Source organism: Varroa jacobsoni, unplaced genomic scaffold (genome assembly GCF_002532875.2).
Source record: "Varroa jacobsoni isolate VJ856 unplaced genomic scaffold, vjacob_1.0 scaffold_1358, whole genome shotgun sequence".
Taxonomy (NCBI): Eukaryota; Metazoa; Arthropoda; class Arachnida; order Mesostigmata; family Varroidae; genus Varroa; species Varroa jacobsoni.
Window position 1 is genome coordinate 333,947 of NW_019214260.1, and position 15,770 is coordinate 349,716.

At 39.8% G+C, this 15,770-nt stretch overlaps 1 protein-coding gene across 3 annotated transcripts in view; it reads right to left on the reverse strand.

Annotated features, from left to right (window-relative positions):
* LOC111269167 (uncharacterized) overlaps positions 1–15,770 on the reverse strand; it is a 66,983-nt gene that overhangs the window by 5,736 nt on the left and 45,477 nt on the right. For all 3 annotated transcript variants that reach the window (XM_022848575.2, XM_086971992.1, XM_086971993.1), the window contains 4 exons: positions 7,312–7,499; positions 4,001–4,059; positions 2,890–3,125; positions 2,301–2,752 (listed from right to left, as the gene is read on the reverse strand). In XM_022848575.2, coding sequence (XP_022704310.1) covers positions 2,301–2,752; positions 2,890–3,125; positions 4,001–4,059; positions 7,312–7,499 — 935 coding nt within the window. The remainder of the gene's footprint in view (positions 1–2,300; positions 2,753–2,889; positions 3,126–4,000; positions 4,060–7,311; positions 7,500–15,770) is intronic.

Genomic DNA, 15,770 nt, shown 5'->3' on the forward strand with positions numbered 1-15,770 from the left:
CGTCGTGGGATAGGAAATGCAGTGACATGGTCCGACTTGACCACACAGGCATTGCAAGAAAAAACAAAGAAACAAGTAGCAGAAAGACGGAAACGCCAGCAACGTTATTTTGGAAGTTAGTCGAATGAAACAAACGTCGTAATCGCAAGATTGCCCACTGGCAAACGACAAAGTCGGAGACCGTCTCCTATTGCGAGCAATCCCTACAAAATTGCAAATACCTTTAACCGTCCCGTTTAGGATGTCCAAAGGAATAGGATTTGAAAAAGACGAATTTCCAACGTAAACCTTCTTTCAACGAAGAAAAAGCAACAAAAGGGCTTTTAAAATGCAAATAGTTGGTTCTATCGATAGATTTAATTACTATCGTTGCACTAGCGGTTCGATTTTATGTTCGAGAAAAGATCGCGTTGCCCTCTTTCTCGCCTTTTCATTGCCCCTGTTCGTTGCCTGCGCTATTCAAATTCAGTGCAATATGCTCAGCCAACAAGGGACTCTCCGAAAGCATTTGGATAAGTTGAATAAACAGCGAATAGAAGTACTTTTAGATAAAGGAGACAATATGGGTTAGGTTAGCTTTAATCTCTATAATAAAAAAAAAGCCTCTAGGTAATGGAAATTGTGTAGAAAGCATTATTCGGTATGGGTGCATCCCATTGAAATTGTATTAATCAAATACATGAGTATATTTGAGGCACCACTTTCTTATCGGCGTAAGTTTGAAGCAATTAGCAGTAATATGCAGCTTTATATGTATAGATATAACCTGCGTGACTTCTACTCACAACTTGTTATTTTAACATTTTTATTCAATTTATCGAGCACCATGATTATACGACTGCCATTGTATTGTTTCGCTTCGAGAAAACCTAGTGAACAGTAAAAATAAGCTGATAAATCTATGCCTAACAGCTTATGGGTCAACAACCTGGATAAGGGCTAATTTTTATGAATAAAACCACCCCAAATGGGCTTGATTGCGGCAGCGATTTACGGCAACGTTTTTTAGATATCGGCTCGTCACGTAACATATTTTGCACAGTGACGTTAAGTCCCTGTCCTTTACACGTTAGCTTTTTAGGACGCAGCTTATCGCTACACAGTTGCTACGTTACATTGATTGCCGTCCAAGTCCAATGTCGCAACGTCGCCACTAACTTTTGTAGCACTTACTGGAATAAAGCGTCGTTCTTTTTTCCTATAAAGCCATTGCATAAGTCTGTCAATTCTCGGTTAGACGTTTAACCATCTCGGTTCCCATTAACTATTAAAAGCGTACTACCCTCGTTTTTTTTTTTTTATAATTGTAAGGCTTACGTTCGTTCCCATTTCGGCCTAAGCCTTCTATAGTATATGAGATCTCTGGTTATAGCTTGGCTATAGATTACAGATAGCTTGGCGTTCAGATCTAACATTACTTCATTTTTACACACCTATCGCATAGCATGTAATATATTTGAACTTAAAGCAATTAAAAACAGCTTTTAATTTGGTTCTTTCACAGTAAAGTTTTTGTAAGACATTCTAATGAAACGCCTAACGGTAGAACTTCGGAAGGATATTTTGTAGTTTGTTGTGATTAGAAATACCAATTAAGCAAGGTTTATGTGTACGATCTCTAGCATGCACATGGAACCCGGGTTATAGATTCAGCTCTTGAAATCTGGGGGACGTTATGCCTTAAAATTCCTTTGGACAAGCTTCACCTTTCACCCCGTCGCACACATAAACCGTACATCTGTCGCTTCTGTCGCAAAAATTTCATCAAATCAGTCGCTGACCCGTGGATCACTTTCTACTTCTATTCTTGGGAATACTTTTTTATACATCCGTCGCGTTTCATTCTCCTATACCTCTACGCCAGTGTTTGAAAAAACCTTTATTTTAAGGATTGTGACAGTCTGAATAGAAGCTAACGAATTAGTGGTCTCAATTATAGTAGAATGTTCTCTACGAGCTTATATGTTATTTACCGGTGGAACAGACGCAAATAGGATGACAATTTCTACAGACCCTATCAAGCTTCTGTTCATTGCAAGAGTCCAAAAATGTTTTATTTATAAGAGTCATACTTGTAGCCGTTGCGAACTTGTTTTTTCTCAGCTTGTCGCTCGTCTTAGGATCAACATTAAGGAAGATAGATTTGGGTGAAACACCATCTCCTTACTAAACAAAAAGCTTGAAGGCCATTAAGTTGTTACGGAGGTTATACATAGGTAAGATTATATAAAACATATGCGTACCTACAAAATCTTCCAAGCACATAAAGTCATTGCGGGTGCCGTAACTACCATTCTTACCGTCATCAAGTATTTGCGAGCTTTTGCGTTTAACCCCTTGGTGATGCGTTCTATCGGCTTCTATTGCGCCTAAAGCATGGTTCGTCATTATTCTGTTTTGACTTGCAGAGACACGCGCGTCCGGTGAACTCGCAGCGCGGCCTCCACTCGATGACGGGGAGTTTGTCTGAGGTCGAAGATCTTCGGGCGAAGTAGCCGGTCGAAGTGCATGTGGTGACAGCTGGACCAGGCGTGCCATGTGAGCAGGCAACTGTCCTTGGTTTGATAGGTGACTTGAAAGGCGACCAAGAGCGCTGAGGTGGCTTGGCAACGGTAGCGGTAACTGCTGACTCGTTTCGTCCGACGAATCAGCTTCATCAACAAGCGAACCCTCAGCGCCATCAGTGGATTGTTGACTTAGGGCCGAATATGAGGCCATAGCTGCGGCAAAGTTTAATAGCATATTCTTTTGCCTGAAAGTAGAAAAAGAAGAGAACGGAAAATCGTTAGCGTTGACTATAAGATTGTCATTGCCAAATGACTGAATTGTCTCGTACTTCACTCACGAATTAGTTATAAGTATATAAAAAAAAAAACATGTTTTTCTTACGCGTTAGCTGAATTGAATTGCTGCTGATGAGATGTTGGAGTTGTGGTTCCAGTTCCATCCAACCAGGGCAGTGAACCCTTTGAAAGTGCCCCTAGAGCATCGCCTGCTCTTACGCCGGTTACCGAAAACGGTGAGGGCATATGCCCGGTATGGGAAACGAGACTGTGCTGGAAGTTCCCGTAGGCTTGCTCGGTTAAATTTCGCATACTTTCTTCAACTGCTTCCTCGCCGATGACCTGTGATTATTATCACTTTTGTTACACTCTCAAGACTCAGCTCAAACACAGTCTCCCTCAAGGACTATAATGTGCAGATTGAAATTTCCAGATCAATCGGAGCAAATTCAACGATATTTTATCATGGAAACTATGGCTTATAGCCATTTAATTAGACAGTTTGCTAACTAGTCAGTCTTTATCGTTATTTTTACAAAAGGCGTCATGCAGCTCTGCCACTTCGTCCATTACTCTAATTCAGACCCCTATTAATGAATGCAACATAGAAAAATTTTCATAGATTTCAACAAGGTGTTGATTAACCATTTTTTTTTTTTTTTTTTTTATTTTTGCACAGATATCGCATACATTCTATAATAATAATAATGTAACTACAATAAATAAGGTAACGAAAAAATGAAAAACAGAAATTTGAAGTTGAATGGCTTCTCAACCAAATGAAAATGAACTTCTAAATGTTTTGAAGTACCAGTCTATGCATGGCCCAACTCGATCGTTGGCGCGTTGATAGTACAACGAAATAATAGTCTTTCTCATTTCCTGTAAGGTTGCAGCCGAACTAACGCGGCTGAGAAATAGTGGACGTCGGAGTCCCACAACAAAACGTGTAGGAAGAGAGCTCACTACAGTCCGAAGTAGGCGTCTATATATAAAAATATATATAGAAAAGCACGTGACCGCCCTGAGCACTACGTACAAATATGTACGTTCCCTAAACGTTACTACTGAAAATTTCAATTCAAGATTATATGTCCGCCATGTTCCGTGATGCACAGCAACGTCTTTTCTAACTCTGCAAAATCAATTTGCTTTGCCAAAAATTGCTGCGTTCAACTGAGATCGAACATGCATACTATGGAATAGAATCAACATACCTGAATCACCCGAAGAACGACGTCTGACAGGCGGCGAGGGGGACGACATTTCTTCAATTCTTTAAAGAGATCATATGAAACAACCAAAAATAGGTAAATAGTGCCTCTAGTTCACAAAAGTCCATATACAAACGAGCACATGGTAACGCAAACAGGATCTGTAAGCATTCGCATATCTGTGCCCGGTGCTTCCAGTTTTCGAACTGCCGTCCAGCAACTCATCAAAGATGGATGAAGTATCCTTCAGGGGATTACTAATTAATATTAATTATAAAACGATGACCTTGTCACATATACAATAGCCTAGAAATATCGGATACTCATCATTCTATTACTGATTTGCGCTGGGTTTGTCTTATTATTATTATTATTATCTAGATTTGGATAGATAGATAGATAGATAGATAGAAACTTTATTGTAACTTTTGTTCTACTTGTAATTATCTAAATATACTATCAGTTTAATTTAGGTTATTGGCCAGTGTTACGCTCGTATACGCAAGTATAGATTGTACCGTTACTCCTACCTATACGGTACTGATAACTTTGATAGCAAGTAATATTCTAATAGGATTATCTAATATTCCACCTACTATTAAAAAAAAAAAAGTATATCAGATCATTTAAGAAGTAGCAGTAAGCGGCTAATTTTCGAAGTTTTGCATGGCATCCTATAGTGTAACTGAATTTATCCATTTACGCAATAGCTAGCTTTTGCTTGAATGATTCTGCCCTGCGAACAATAAATTACAATGTATCTTAGTAATCATGTCCCAAAGCACACACGGAACGAAGCTCAATATCCCAGGCGTGTTGTTCAAGTCCAGTCTAGCATTTACTCCCAGCAATGGAACTAGTAGATAAATTAGATCCAATTATACCGCCACTACCGACCGGCTGATACAATAATTACTCAGCCATTAGGCCGTACAAAATTATGTCGTCAAAATGGTCCTTACTTGTTTATCGACGCACGGCTAAGAGAATAACATAGCCCTAGCCCTCTTTTTCTTTTGCCAACGGATGGCAAAAAATCCAGCTTTCGAGGTAAACTCGAGACAACTGACCGGCTTACAATTTTGTACGGCTCTATTTGCATAAGTGAAATCATACATGTTCCTTGGATGCTTTTGTATAATATTTAAACAAGTTTAATTAATCTATCATAAAGAACAGTTGGCTGACATTGCAACTGTTGTATCGGCGGCATGCTAAAGAGTCTGCCATCTTTTGAGCAGAAGAAGGCACAGAATGTTCTCGCTAATGACCAAACAGAAATAGTCATTGTGATTACTTAATGGCTACCTGTCTGTCTATGCATCTTAAAAACATATGTGAGGTATATACTAGATGCTGACCATAACCACAGTTCACGCGGTGGGCCGCTAGCCAGCAGGGGACCTGTATAGGACGATAGGAAATAATAATTGTCGGTACATGATCGGGAACGAAATTGCTGGATGTTATCACATTTGCCTCGTTTGAGTCGTTCATGACGCCGGCGGGTACTAGATGGTTTTGGAGCTAGCCTTTTTACAAGAGTAAGGAACAGAAATGGCTATAAAGGCCAAGGTTTTTAAGTAGCTGTAGGGCGACAGCGTATTGTCCGGCACAGGTTGATCGATGTCGAAAGAGCAGTGCGTTCTCCATTGCGAGCTGCTTAAACTGTTTAGGATTTCTAACTAATTTCGCATAGTCGCAGGGCTAGAACTGCCCAAATAGGGTTTATACACATTGAAAAAGTTCTTAAACTGAACAGTAGCTTAAATCACAAAATTTCCCCACTCACCCCCAACGGTCACACTGTCGGTAGTTATTAGGAATATTGCGCGCGGTTTTACAGATTACCATTGCACAATAGCTAGGAGTTACCTACGAATTCTTGTTTTTCCACATTTATCTCTTATACGCAAATAGGTATATTGCCATAGGTGTCGACGGTTGCGTGTCAGCCGCAAGAGAACATCACTTCTTAACCTCCCATAGTTGCCAAACGCCGGCTTTATACCACCTGTAGAGGTTCAAGCCATAGGACGCATATTTCATCAACGACTGAACTTGCCATTGGTCATTGGCCATCCTACCGCTTGCTGATCTCTGTGCTAGATAGTGATGCATAATGAACTTATTAAATTTGTTATTATTAAAAAAGGCTATACTGCTAGTCTACGGAACACTCTATACATGAATAGCTTTTAGCTGAAAAAGCCTGATTTCTTTGAAAATTGTCATAAGGTCCCTTGTATATGCACCGTAGCGCTTATTTCACTTGACGCTGTACACGTGCTTTGAGCATTATAAAAGCAGATAGCTTTTATCCGCATGGCTTGCTTTACGTTACTTCAATACCCTTTGCAAAGTCACAATGAAGACTGAAGCTGTTGGCACGTTCAGACGGACGACCAATGCGTGGCTGACTTTCTAACAAGGTAATACTGCAACCTCGTGCCGGTCTACTAGGTCTAACAAAAATAGGTTTATCGGATTGGATGGACCATTTCGACGTCTTAGCTTTATGTGAAAGATTTAACGTTTTACAATCCGTTTCGCCATCATCTAACGACTGCCTCCGTAGAAGTACACACTGGAGGGCCAGCAATTATATGTCACTTTCTTGCACCTTCTCGCCTCTGTCTGCTATGAAGTCTTGAAACGTCCTATCGTCCTTTCAGCTACATCTGACCCCTCCGAGTTCGAGCATGGTGAAAACAGTCTTTTTAGTAGATAGTTACTGTCGCATTGAAATGGGAAAGAAGATAATCTTGCTTATGCATTATAGTATGCTTGTCGGAATCTCAAAAAGTTTGCGGCTATAGAGAACCATGCCCCTCTTAATCCCGGCGGGCATCACATTCGTGAGATCGATTTAATTACGTTCATATACCTCGAACTTAACTTCCTTCAAGCAATAGCGGGGAAAATGTCTATGCAAGCTGCAAACTTAGCTTGCTTGCAAAATTTCGTCAGAATGTGTCTTTCACACTTTCTGTACCCCAGTGGAACCCCAACGATGTTCCTCCGTAGTATGTGGAATCTGTTTCTCTGACTATATCAATAGCATAAAACGAACGTAACATATACAGTCATAAATATCCGTACCTACTAAAGCTAACTTTAGCACCGGGGGTGACAAACATATTAGTGTAATTTTTTAAACTTCGTTCAGAATAAGCTGGTGTACTTTGTTTTGCAATTACTTATATATGCCATTTAGCCATGAAAATTTTCAGTAGTCAAAATATGCTGCCCTTCTTCATTGATGACAACTATATAGCAAACGAAGTTCACAATTTATCAAATATTTAACTTACCTGCTAGGTGACATTTCTGCTTGAACTGCCAGTAGAGTTTTTTCGAATAAACCATCATATTATCCCATTTTTTCTTGCACTCCGTTTGTGTGTGTCCAACGGAGCCTGGTGGAGAAACCGAATTCACTGAATCTGTGATTTCCTTCCATGCCCGCCGCTTGTCTTCAGATGTTACGTCGCGGTTAAACCTGCAACATATAAGTACGGGGGCATAACTACACATCATAAGCATAAGACGTTCTTATAATCGATGATTAGTCACACTGTTTTCTATACTTCAATAGATAAACGTAACGTATGCGCTTCACCGATAGACTTCGTAAGTGAATATATTTGCATAGCGATACTGATCGATTCAGCAAAAAAAATAAATGTTCAGAAAATTAATTTAGCATCTTCGGGTCACCGAAAATTCGGCGCCTGTTCCTGCTGAACTGTTCCACTTAGTTATTAGATGTTTAACTTGTAGTTAATCTCGTTCTCGTACTTAAATCGTTATTACTATCCGCAGAAGTAATACCATAGGATCGTTTCGTATAACCCACCTATGCACAAACATCCATATATTCTCATTGCTCGTTAGCGTTAAGAAAACTGAAATTCTCCGTAGAGAGTAGTTCAGACAATCCAGCAGTTTCAATATTGTCACCATGGCGGATTTTTGTTGAAAAACAGTTTGCACTTACAGAATACTCCTCCTGTGTTTTGTATTATAAAATTTATTTCTATTTTATAAAATTATTCCTATATTATAAAATCGAACAATAAATTATTATATTAAGAGTTGATTAAGGGTTATGCACGGGTCACCTTATTTTCATAATACGCCTATAGCACTTTATTGTTTATAGATCTTTCAATCAGTCTCAGCTAAGAAAAAAATAAGCTAAAATACCATAGCTACCGCGTTAGTGAGATAGCACGTTCTTCTCACAGATTGGGTCTAACTAGCTCGAAGTTAAAGTATCTGAAATATGGTAATTATAAGAAGAAAGATTACTTGATGCGATAGTAAAACTTTGAGTATATACAATGGTTTTTGTATATACTCACATTCCTATTAGCTATACATGCACATGTGTCTAGTTAAGTGTGATACCTAGAAACAGCCACCCTGAAATTAGTTGTCAACTTCCTATTGTTTATTTCCTAAATAAGCAACAACTTTTAGTTTTCGCTGTTTTTTAACTATTTCAATGTAACTATATCGCTCTTCTTCCTTTATCACCTTTGCAATTTTATTAATCGCCAGCTTCTACAGTCCCACGGGGAGCTAGCCCCATACGGTAAGGTCCGTCATTTTAATTACGAGTACAAAGTAAATCAAGTTCATTCCATCTAAACAGAACAATTGGTTTCTAATAAAAGCTGAATATAGTGATTTTTTTTTTTTTTCGTTAATTTACCCTATTGCACCGTGTCCGATCAGGCTGTCTGATTTCGCTTGCAGAACAGTTTAGCGTTGCACTATGGAAGAAACAATAGCACAGACTTATATACCAAACGGGTTTTTCACGGTTCGTCAAGCTGATCGAGAGACAGAACACCTAACTCAGTCCGACCGATGTCAGCCGACAACGACGTTGCGTGAGGGAAACGCTTGACTTCGTGTCCGATAAGACGGAGAAAGTTATAGTACACTCGTTCTAATTCGCTCTGCGGCTCGTCCTTTTCCATATCTCCACGCTAAAAATACTACCTTTTAAAGATGGAAAAAAACATTTAATATTCAATATTAATTGTAAATGTTGGATTTTCACCTGCTAATGCAACAACATAGCTGCGTAAGCTGTTTATATGTCGCAAATCATAAGGTACCTAAGTACTACTGTGTTTTTAATGAGCAAAGTATTTGCTTTCCGACGAAATTCTATCACAGTGGCTGGACTCCGTCGGCAACGGTTAGATTCATAGAAACTTCAACGCAGAATTAGCTAAATTGACGTACGGTCTCCCATAATTATGCAATAGCACTATTCTTCATGATAAGTTCAAAGGCGATTTGGATTTCTTTCCTTAACTGTTTTTATGGCTTCGAAATATACAAAGCCACAATTTTTGGCTCTAGCTCTAAATAGGTACACCCTTCTACGAGCCTAATCATAATCAGTTTGACTATGGGCAGGAAAATTGGAGTATGCAACGGAGTCGGATGTTGGCATATTATGGTGAAGTGATAATTTTGTCGCGTAAACGAGTGAAGTTCGCGAGGCGCTCTATGAGCTCACGAACGAGATCTATCTCTCTGTCTTTTGGTGCTTATTAGACTTGTTTAGGAGCTTGTGAAGACCTCTCGGAGACAGTGACGAAGGCGTCCAGTAAAAGTGAACAACGCCGACGACCAGCGGCCTTCATATCAGCACGTAAACAAACCTTATATCGGTAACGTAACGAAATAATTCAGGTAAGATCTCACCATGCTTATCGGTACCCCGTTTTATCTTTCTATCTATCTCAACTTTCTACCTTAATTTAGCAACAAGCAGTTTCTATCACTAGTCGACTGGCTGATACCTTTTTAGATTTTCTAGGTTACAAACATACGCGGAACATGTTGTAAGTACTATAAACCATAGAAATCTTTAAATTCATTTAGGTAGTACATGACGCAGTTTTTCTACCGTGTAAGTGATGACTAGGATATGCGCCGATGCGGGATTTATAAATTTTTAGATACTCTAAAAATTTACTTTAATGCATCAAACAAAAATTGAGTAAATCAGCCTTACTCAACTATAGCAAATGGCGGGATCCGTCAACATCTTAATATACACCAGCAGATGGAGTAAATAAGTGTAACAAAAGATAAGTGACTGCATACGACTATCCACTTATTGCATCTTTAAAAAACTTAAATAGATGCTTTTCACTAACATCGAAAGCTAAAAAACGATTATTCAAATATTTTTTTTCTTCTATTCGCAATAAGAGTACCATTCTATGATTACTAGATTACTGAACTCTTCAGTTATCATCGTCGTCGTTGTACTGGAAGAAGTGGGAGGTGAAGCAAAACCTGACCCCGAGCACCTGATCGATTAACAAGACGACAAATATGTCGATTTGTAGGTTTCAGCCAGTAACAATACGATGGCACACACACAAGATGGTGATGGTAACAAAAATGATCACCACGACAAACAAGCTTTGGGGTTTGCCTATGCCTACTAGATCGCTTGTTAATTCCCAAGATAAATAGATGTTTATAGGCGAGAATATGGTACTAAAGAGTTGCAATGCTATGGACCATTGACTAGTGAACGATCCTGAATATTAAAACACTCATTTACGTAACCCTAAATTGATCGTAGAGTCTTCCTCTATCTACATAATATATAGATCAAGTTGATTTTACGGTATATGTGGGTGACATGAAAATTGCATCTACCTGTAGGAAGGCTGCTTGTTGCATGTTACACAGAGAAAAACAGCGTCGTATATAATGTTATGGTGCCTTTATGTATAAATCTGTTTGAAGTGAAGTAATACATTTAATAGAGCGAGTTTAATAGAAATTGAGGAACTGAACCAAAATTAGGAAGCTTGGGTTGATAAGCCGGGAGAAATCTTTTGCCTAAAGGTCCATAGGGAATTTTTGACCTGATTCGTGATGAAGTAAAGTTGCTGGCATAAAATTAATTAACGATAAATTTAAAAAACTAGAGTCAGTTTGTTAATTTTATACCTAACTTTTTTCATTAATGTAGCTTATTTTTTCCAGAACTAGGTCTATGTACCGAGTGGAGTAAGTAAGCAAAGTTCGTGTCCATTACATTTGTTCCGAGTGTGCATTAAATCTGTACATTGTTCGGTTTTCCTTTCGTCCTACATGTCTAACGGAAGTACGCTTGAACAGAACGAAGGAGACGGCCGATACGAAGGACGTGCTTAGTGGACCTTTGAAGCCAACATTGTATTAGGCTGTAGACTTACCCTCCGCCCAGGAAACCTCTATGATGCACACTTTCACAGAATTCACCTCTCTTATTCGTCTAATTCTTAACGTTAAGCAGTTTGGACTCTTTTCAGAACCTCATGAACACAGGAAGGATCAAACCAAAAAAACTCCTCATTTCCTCTCTGAGTACAATGTCTGGACTTCGTTTTGTTGACTCGTTAGTACTATGTGATGCTACCTTTGAAAGGAGCAATATTCATGTATTAAATAAAAAAAACACACGTAGAACTAAATTCATCATGTTCCTGAAGTAAGTGATTTTACTCGAGTAATCTAAAGCTCCTGGATGTCGGATCGATGCGGAGTAGCCACTGGTTTGAATCCATCAACGTTACATATATTTACAAAAAAACTTAGGGCAATTTGAACGTCGCGCTTGGAAACATGGCAGACGCGAGTGCGCCGCTTGTTTACCGCATAAGTATTGGAGATAAATATGAACCTGACGCATTACCGCTCTATTCTATATACGCACCATATTTCAGACTCCTTGTGTGAAGTAAGGAACGTTTGCTTCAATATCGGAGCACTTACAGGCCTCTTTTGAATGACAAGCACAGTACCAACAACCAATAGGTAAAAAAAATATGTTCTGGTTTTAGGAAAATACTTGAGCAGTCAAAATACCAGAAATCCAACGAAAATTTCAGTCACTTCTGCGTCAATACCTAACTGAAATTTCTGATTGGAAATACAGCGGTGTTCTTCATAGCCAACTTTTAGGTATGAATGAATATTCTCCATCCCTGATCGAAGGTACCCAAATACATACAGTTATAGCTATTCGCCAATATACACTTACGCATATTTCCACAAAGGGATGGGAGAAAGCATAAGGAAGATACAGTTTGTTTCCATTCCCACTTTGCAAATTCTGGCACATCCTGCAGGTGACCCTACGAACCTTTGGGAACGTCGTTTCGCCTATTCATAAATAGATCCTCCAATGGTACTAGTTTTTGGGTCTAAGTCTCTGCTCCGATGGCATCATCCAGTCCTATAAAAATGCTTACGATTCCAATATAAGCCTTATTACGGCATCATGTATCTTTGTGAATTGGTAGCACTGCTGATGCAATTGTCGTACTGACTATAATGTCAGGATCCTTTACAAAAACAGGAATTCGATGCATCCCACAACTAGTAATAATAGTAATGATGCCGACAGTGTTGATTACTCTGTTACTTCGTTGTGCGTTTGTGAATTGTTGTCGGTGATAGTCAGCGGATGAAGTGAGTGACGTCGTTGACTATTCAGCTATAGTGCCGACAACAATTTCTCTGGAACTCGCGTGGGTCATCGTTCCATCCATATCTACCCTATTCTTTTTAATACATTGTTTCTATTTCAGTTCTTCTTCTTTATTCTGTACTTTCCGCTAGGCCGCTCTGATTTTTTTGTCTAGCGTTAGTGTCTAGTGTCTAGCGTTACCGATGGTATCGTGGCACAGTGGCTCGCTGCCACTGCAACTCCTAGATGATAATAATAGATGACTTTTGACGCGGCCAACTACTGAAACCAATCGGCAATTTAGAAAAGAGTTGGACTGTGAACTCGATGGATGGATACCTCTTTTCACCGTCGTGTTTTTTTCCTCTTTCGTCGTTCTCCCCATCACCGTCCTCACAAAGGCCGCAGCAGCTAGAAGCATCTGCTGCCTGTTCCTGCTACGGCCCCAGCTGTCGCTGCTATCACGTGGTAATTTTCTCCTCTGCAGCACGGTGCATTGACAGAGAATCGACGACCGCCCCCTGGCAGTATTACTGCTGCTGCTGCTGTCTCTGCTGATATACGGGCGAACGGTCAAATCGAACAACAACAGTGAAGCCGAAAGGACACTGGATCTGAGTCACTCGTCGAAGCCCCAATCGAAATAAAAAATGACGCGTTCGAATTGTTGAGACTACTAACGTAAATCAAGCAGAAGATGACTGAGATTATGATGAAATGTCTCTGCCGTGGAAACAGGGGAAAAGGGGCTTAAAAATGCTGGAAAATTGCGCAACCCGTCTGGGTCCGGTCCGGCCCGTCCCACTCCGATGGTTTCGTATGCTTGCGATAGTTTCATGTCGCTGTGTAGACATTGAACAATGTCCCGTAAGGCACATCTGTCATATACTGACGTATTTGGCCGCAGTCGTAATTCTTTTTACCTCGCGTAAGACATATCGAAGCTTACGTCTATCCGCAGGCTCCCCGAGTCCTGCATCAACGACATGAAACAGTCCAAGACAGCTTAGCATTGCCAACCATGGTACGGATTCAACGATGAATGGAGTACAAAATCATATCGTATCGTTGGCAAGACATTGTCAACTGTTAGTTATCATCTGGATCGAAGTTTGCGGATGTAAGTTCGCATGTGTCTATGCGGTATGTTCCAGGCACAGTGGATCAAAAGAAGGCTCCAGAAACAGCAGAAGGGTGTAGTATATAGTATTATAGATACTTTCGAGACGCAAAATAACTTCACAGTAGTAATAATTACGGGCTTAGAAGAACGTCATGGGTATGCAAGAGGCGCAATCTCTTTCTGGCTGTCGATCTATTTAAGTGTGACCGTATGATTGCGGATAGACATAGATGAATAGCATTGCTGCCTCTGACAGGGTCTAATCATCGGGCTTTTCCACTGTCATTTCGTTCATGGTGACAAGAGAATCAGATATAGCATTGTAAATAAGTACAAGTTATCATTCTCTGTGTGGGCATTGGCGATTGGCGTCGGCCAAAGCCTGCGCGTCAATCATTCGGCTGCTGCCGTTGGTGTCCATCGAGCCAGCGACGTCGACTGATAGCGAGAAGCAAAAGTCGATAGATAGGCATTATCCACTGCATGATGCTCTGCCCACTCAAGAAATGCACAAACGAATCAACAGGAACAAGATGCAGAAGTTAGCTAGCGTCTAATCGGGTTGGTCAGGAGAAAGCCTGGGCAGTTGAAATAAAATTGAGAAAAGTGATGAAGAAGGCGTACGGACAGGACGCCTCTGTACCTAAAAAGGAACAGCTACACAGAGTAACCTCCTTCACGAATTCACCTAACGTATGTATGTATATACACATGAAGTAGAGAAGGCAATTTTAGGAAATGATTTGAAGGAGTGTGCGAATAATATCGACCAATCATCGCACCGTTGATACTTCATCAGACTGACTGAACGAACGACAATAGGCTGACAACTCTATTATTTGTTCGCTACTTTATCGATGCTACTGCTGTCTACCTATTTTCATTTCATACCGGTCTATTTTCATTGATACACTGTTTCGGGCTATTCGACTGTTTGCAGAGAAATAATATTCCCCAACAAACAAAAAACATCCGGACAAGTTCCTTTTTGCAGTTTATCTGGCAAAGAAAAAAATGGGAAACATGGTGTATACCCGGCGGGTGTCCAGACTCGTTCAAAATCGAATTTTCCGCTGTTTTTTTTTTGCCTAATTTTTTTTATGTCAACGACACGCAACCTCTAACAAAGAAGCAGAACTTCGACTTGCAACAGTATAGGAATTCGATCACATATATGAAACTAGATAAACGTAGAGACACCCAGAACGTCACCAACTGGTTGAAGTTAGCATTCAATTTATTCGGCTTTATCACAAAGCACAGTAAATACAAAGAGGACTTCGGGATAAAGCTATTAAAGCTACTAGAAGGTAACGACAAAAAGCGAGTTACAAGTAAAAAGGCTTGAAGATAAACACATCTTCAAATTTCTTTAAAGCATATTTCGAAGTACATACCCTCAGACGAATTCAATTGATTGTGGGTCGATCGGTGCTAACATCGATCGGGTTGCGAAGTGTCGCTGAGATGTATTTATACCGTAACGGTAGAAATTCCGCTATACCAAAGAAAACATCTAGGTAAAAGATTTTGAAAATCGGCCGTGTTCAGAAACGTGGCATAATTCTAATATGTAATTGTCGGTATGTCTTTTATGCTATTTATACTGAGAGGTTTTAAGAGATCTTTTTTTCTGATGTTGTTGTCAGATATCGACAAGAGAATGCCAGCGTGTCTTTTTGTAATCCCTCGAACTAGGCTCTAATAAATATGGAAATGAATCTAGTCTAGAAGACTATATCATACGAAATTCAGTGAATCTACAACAAGCCAACAACAAATATGAATTACACGTACATACATACGCTTTAACTGATTCAGAATACTGTCCTACATGGCAGAAATAACATATGCTACATTATAAGGTTCGATGGCTCGTTATTTTAATAAGAAATAGTACACTTCGATATCTTTGTCACGAGTAATCTCAGTGTATTTGCTGGGCTTTCAAGACGCACGTGCCTGTCTAGCATCCCGTCCATCTCTGTATTATTACAGTCCGGTAACCAGTAAGGACAAGATGTTCCTATCTAATCTGGGTTCCAGTTCGATTCTACCCGCCCAGTAATGTGTTACAGTATATAGGAACGAGTGACATACACGATCAGAAAGAGACCCAGCGAACGAGGTGAATGATGCATAGTGGC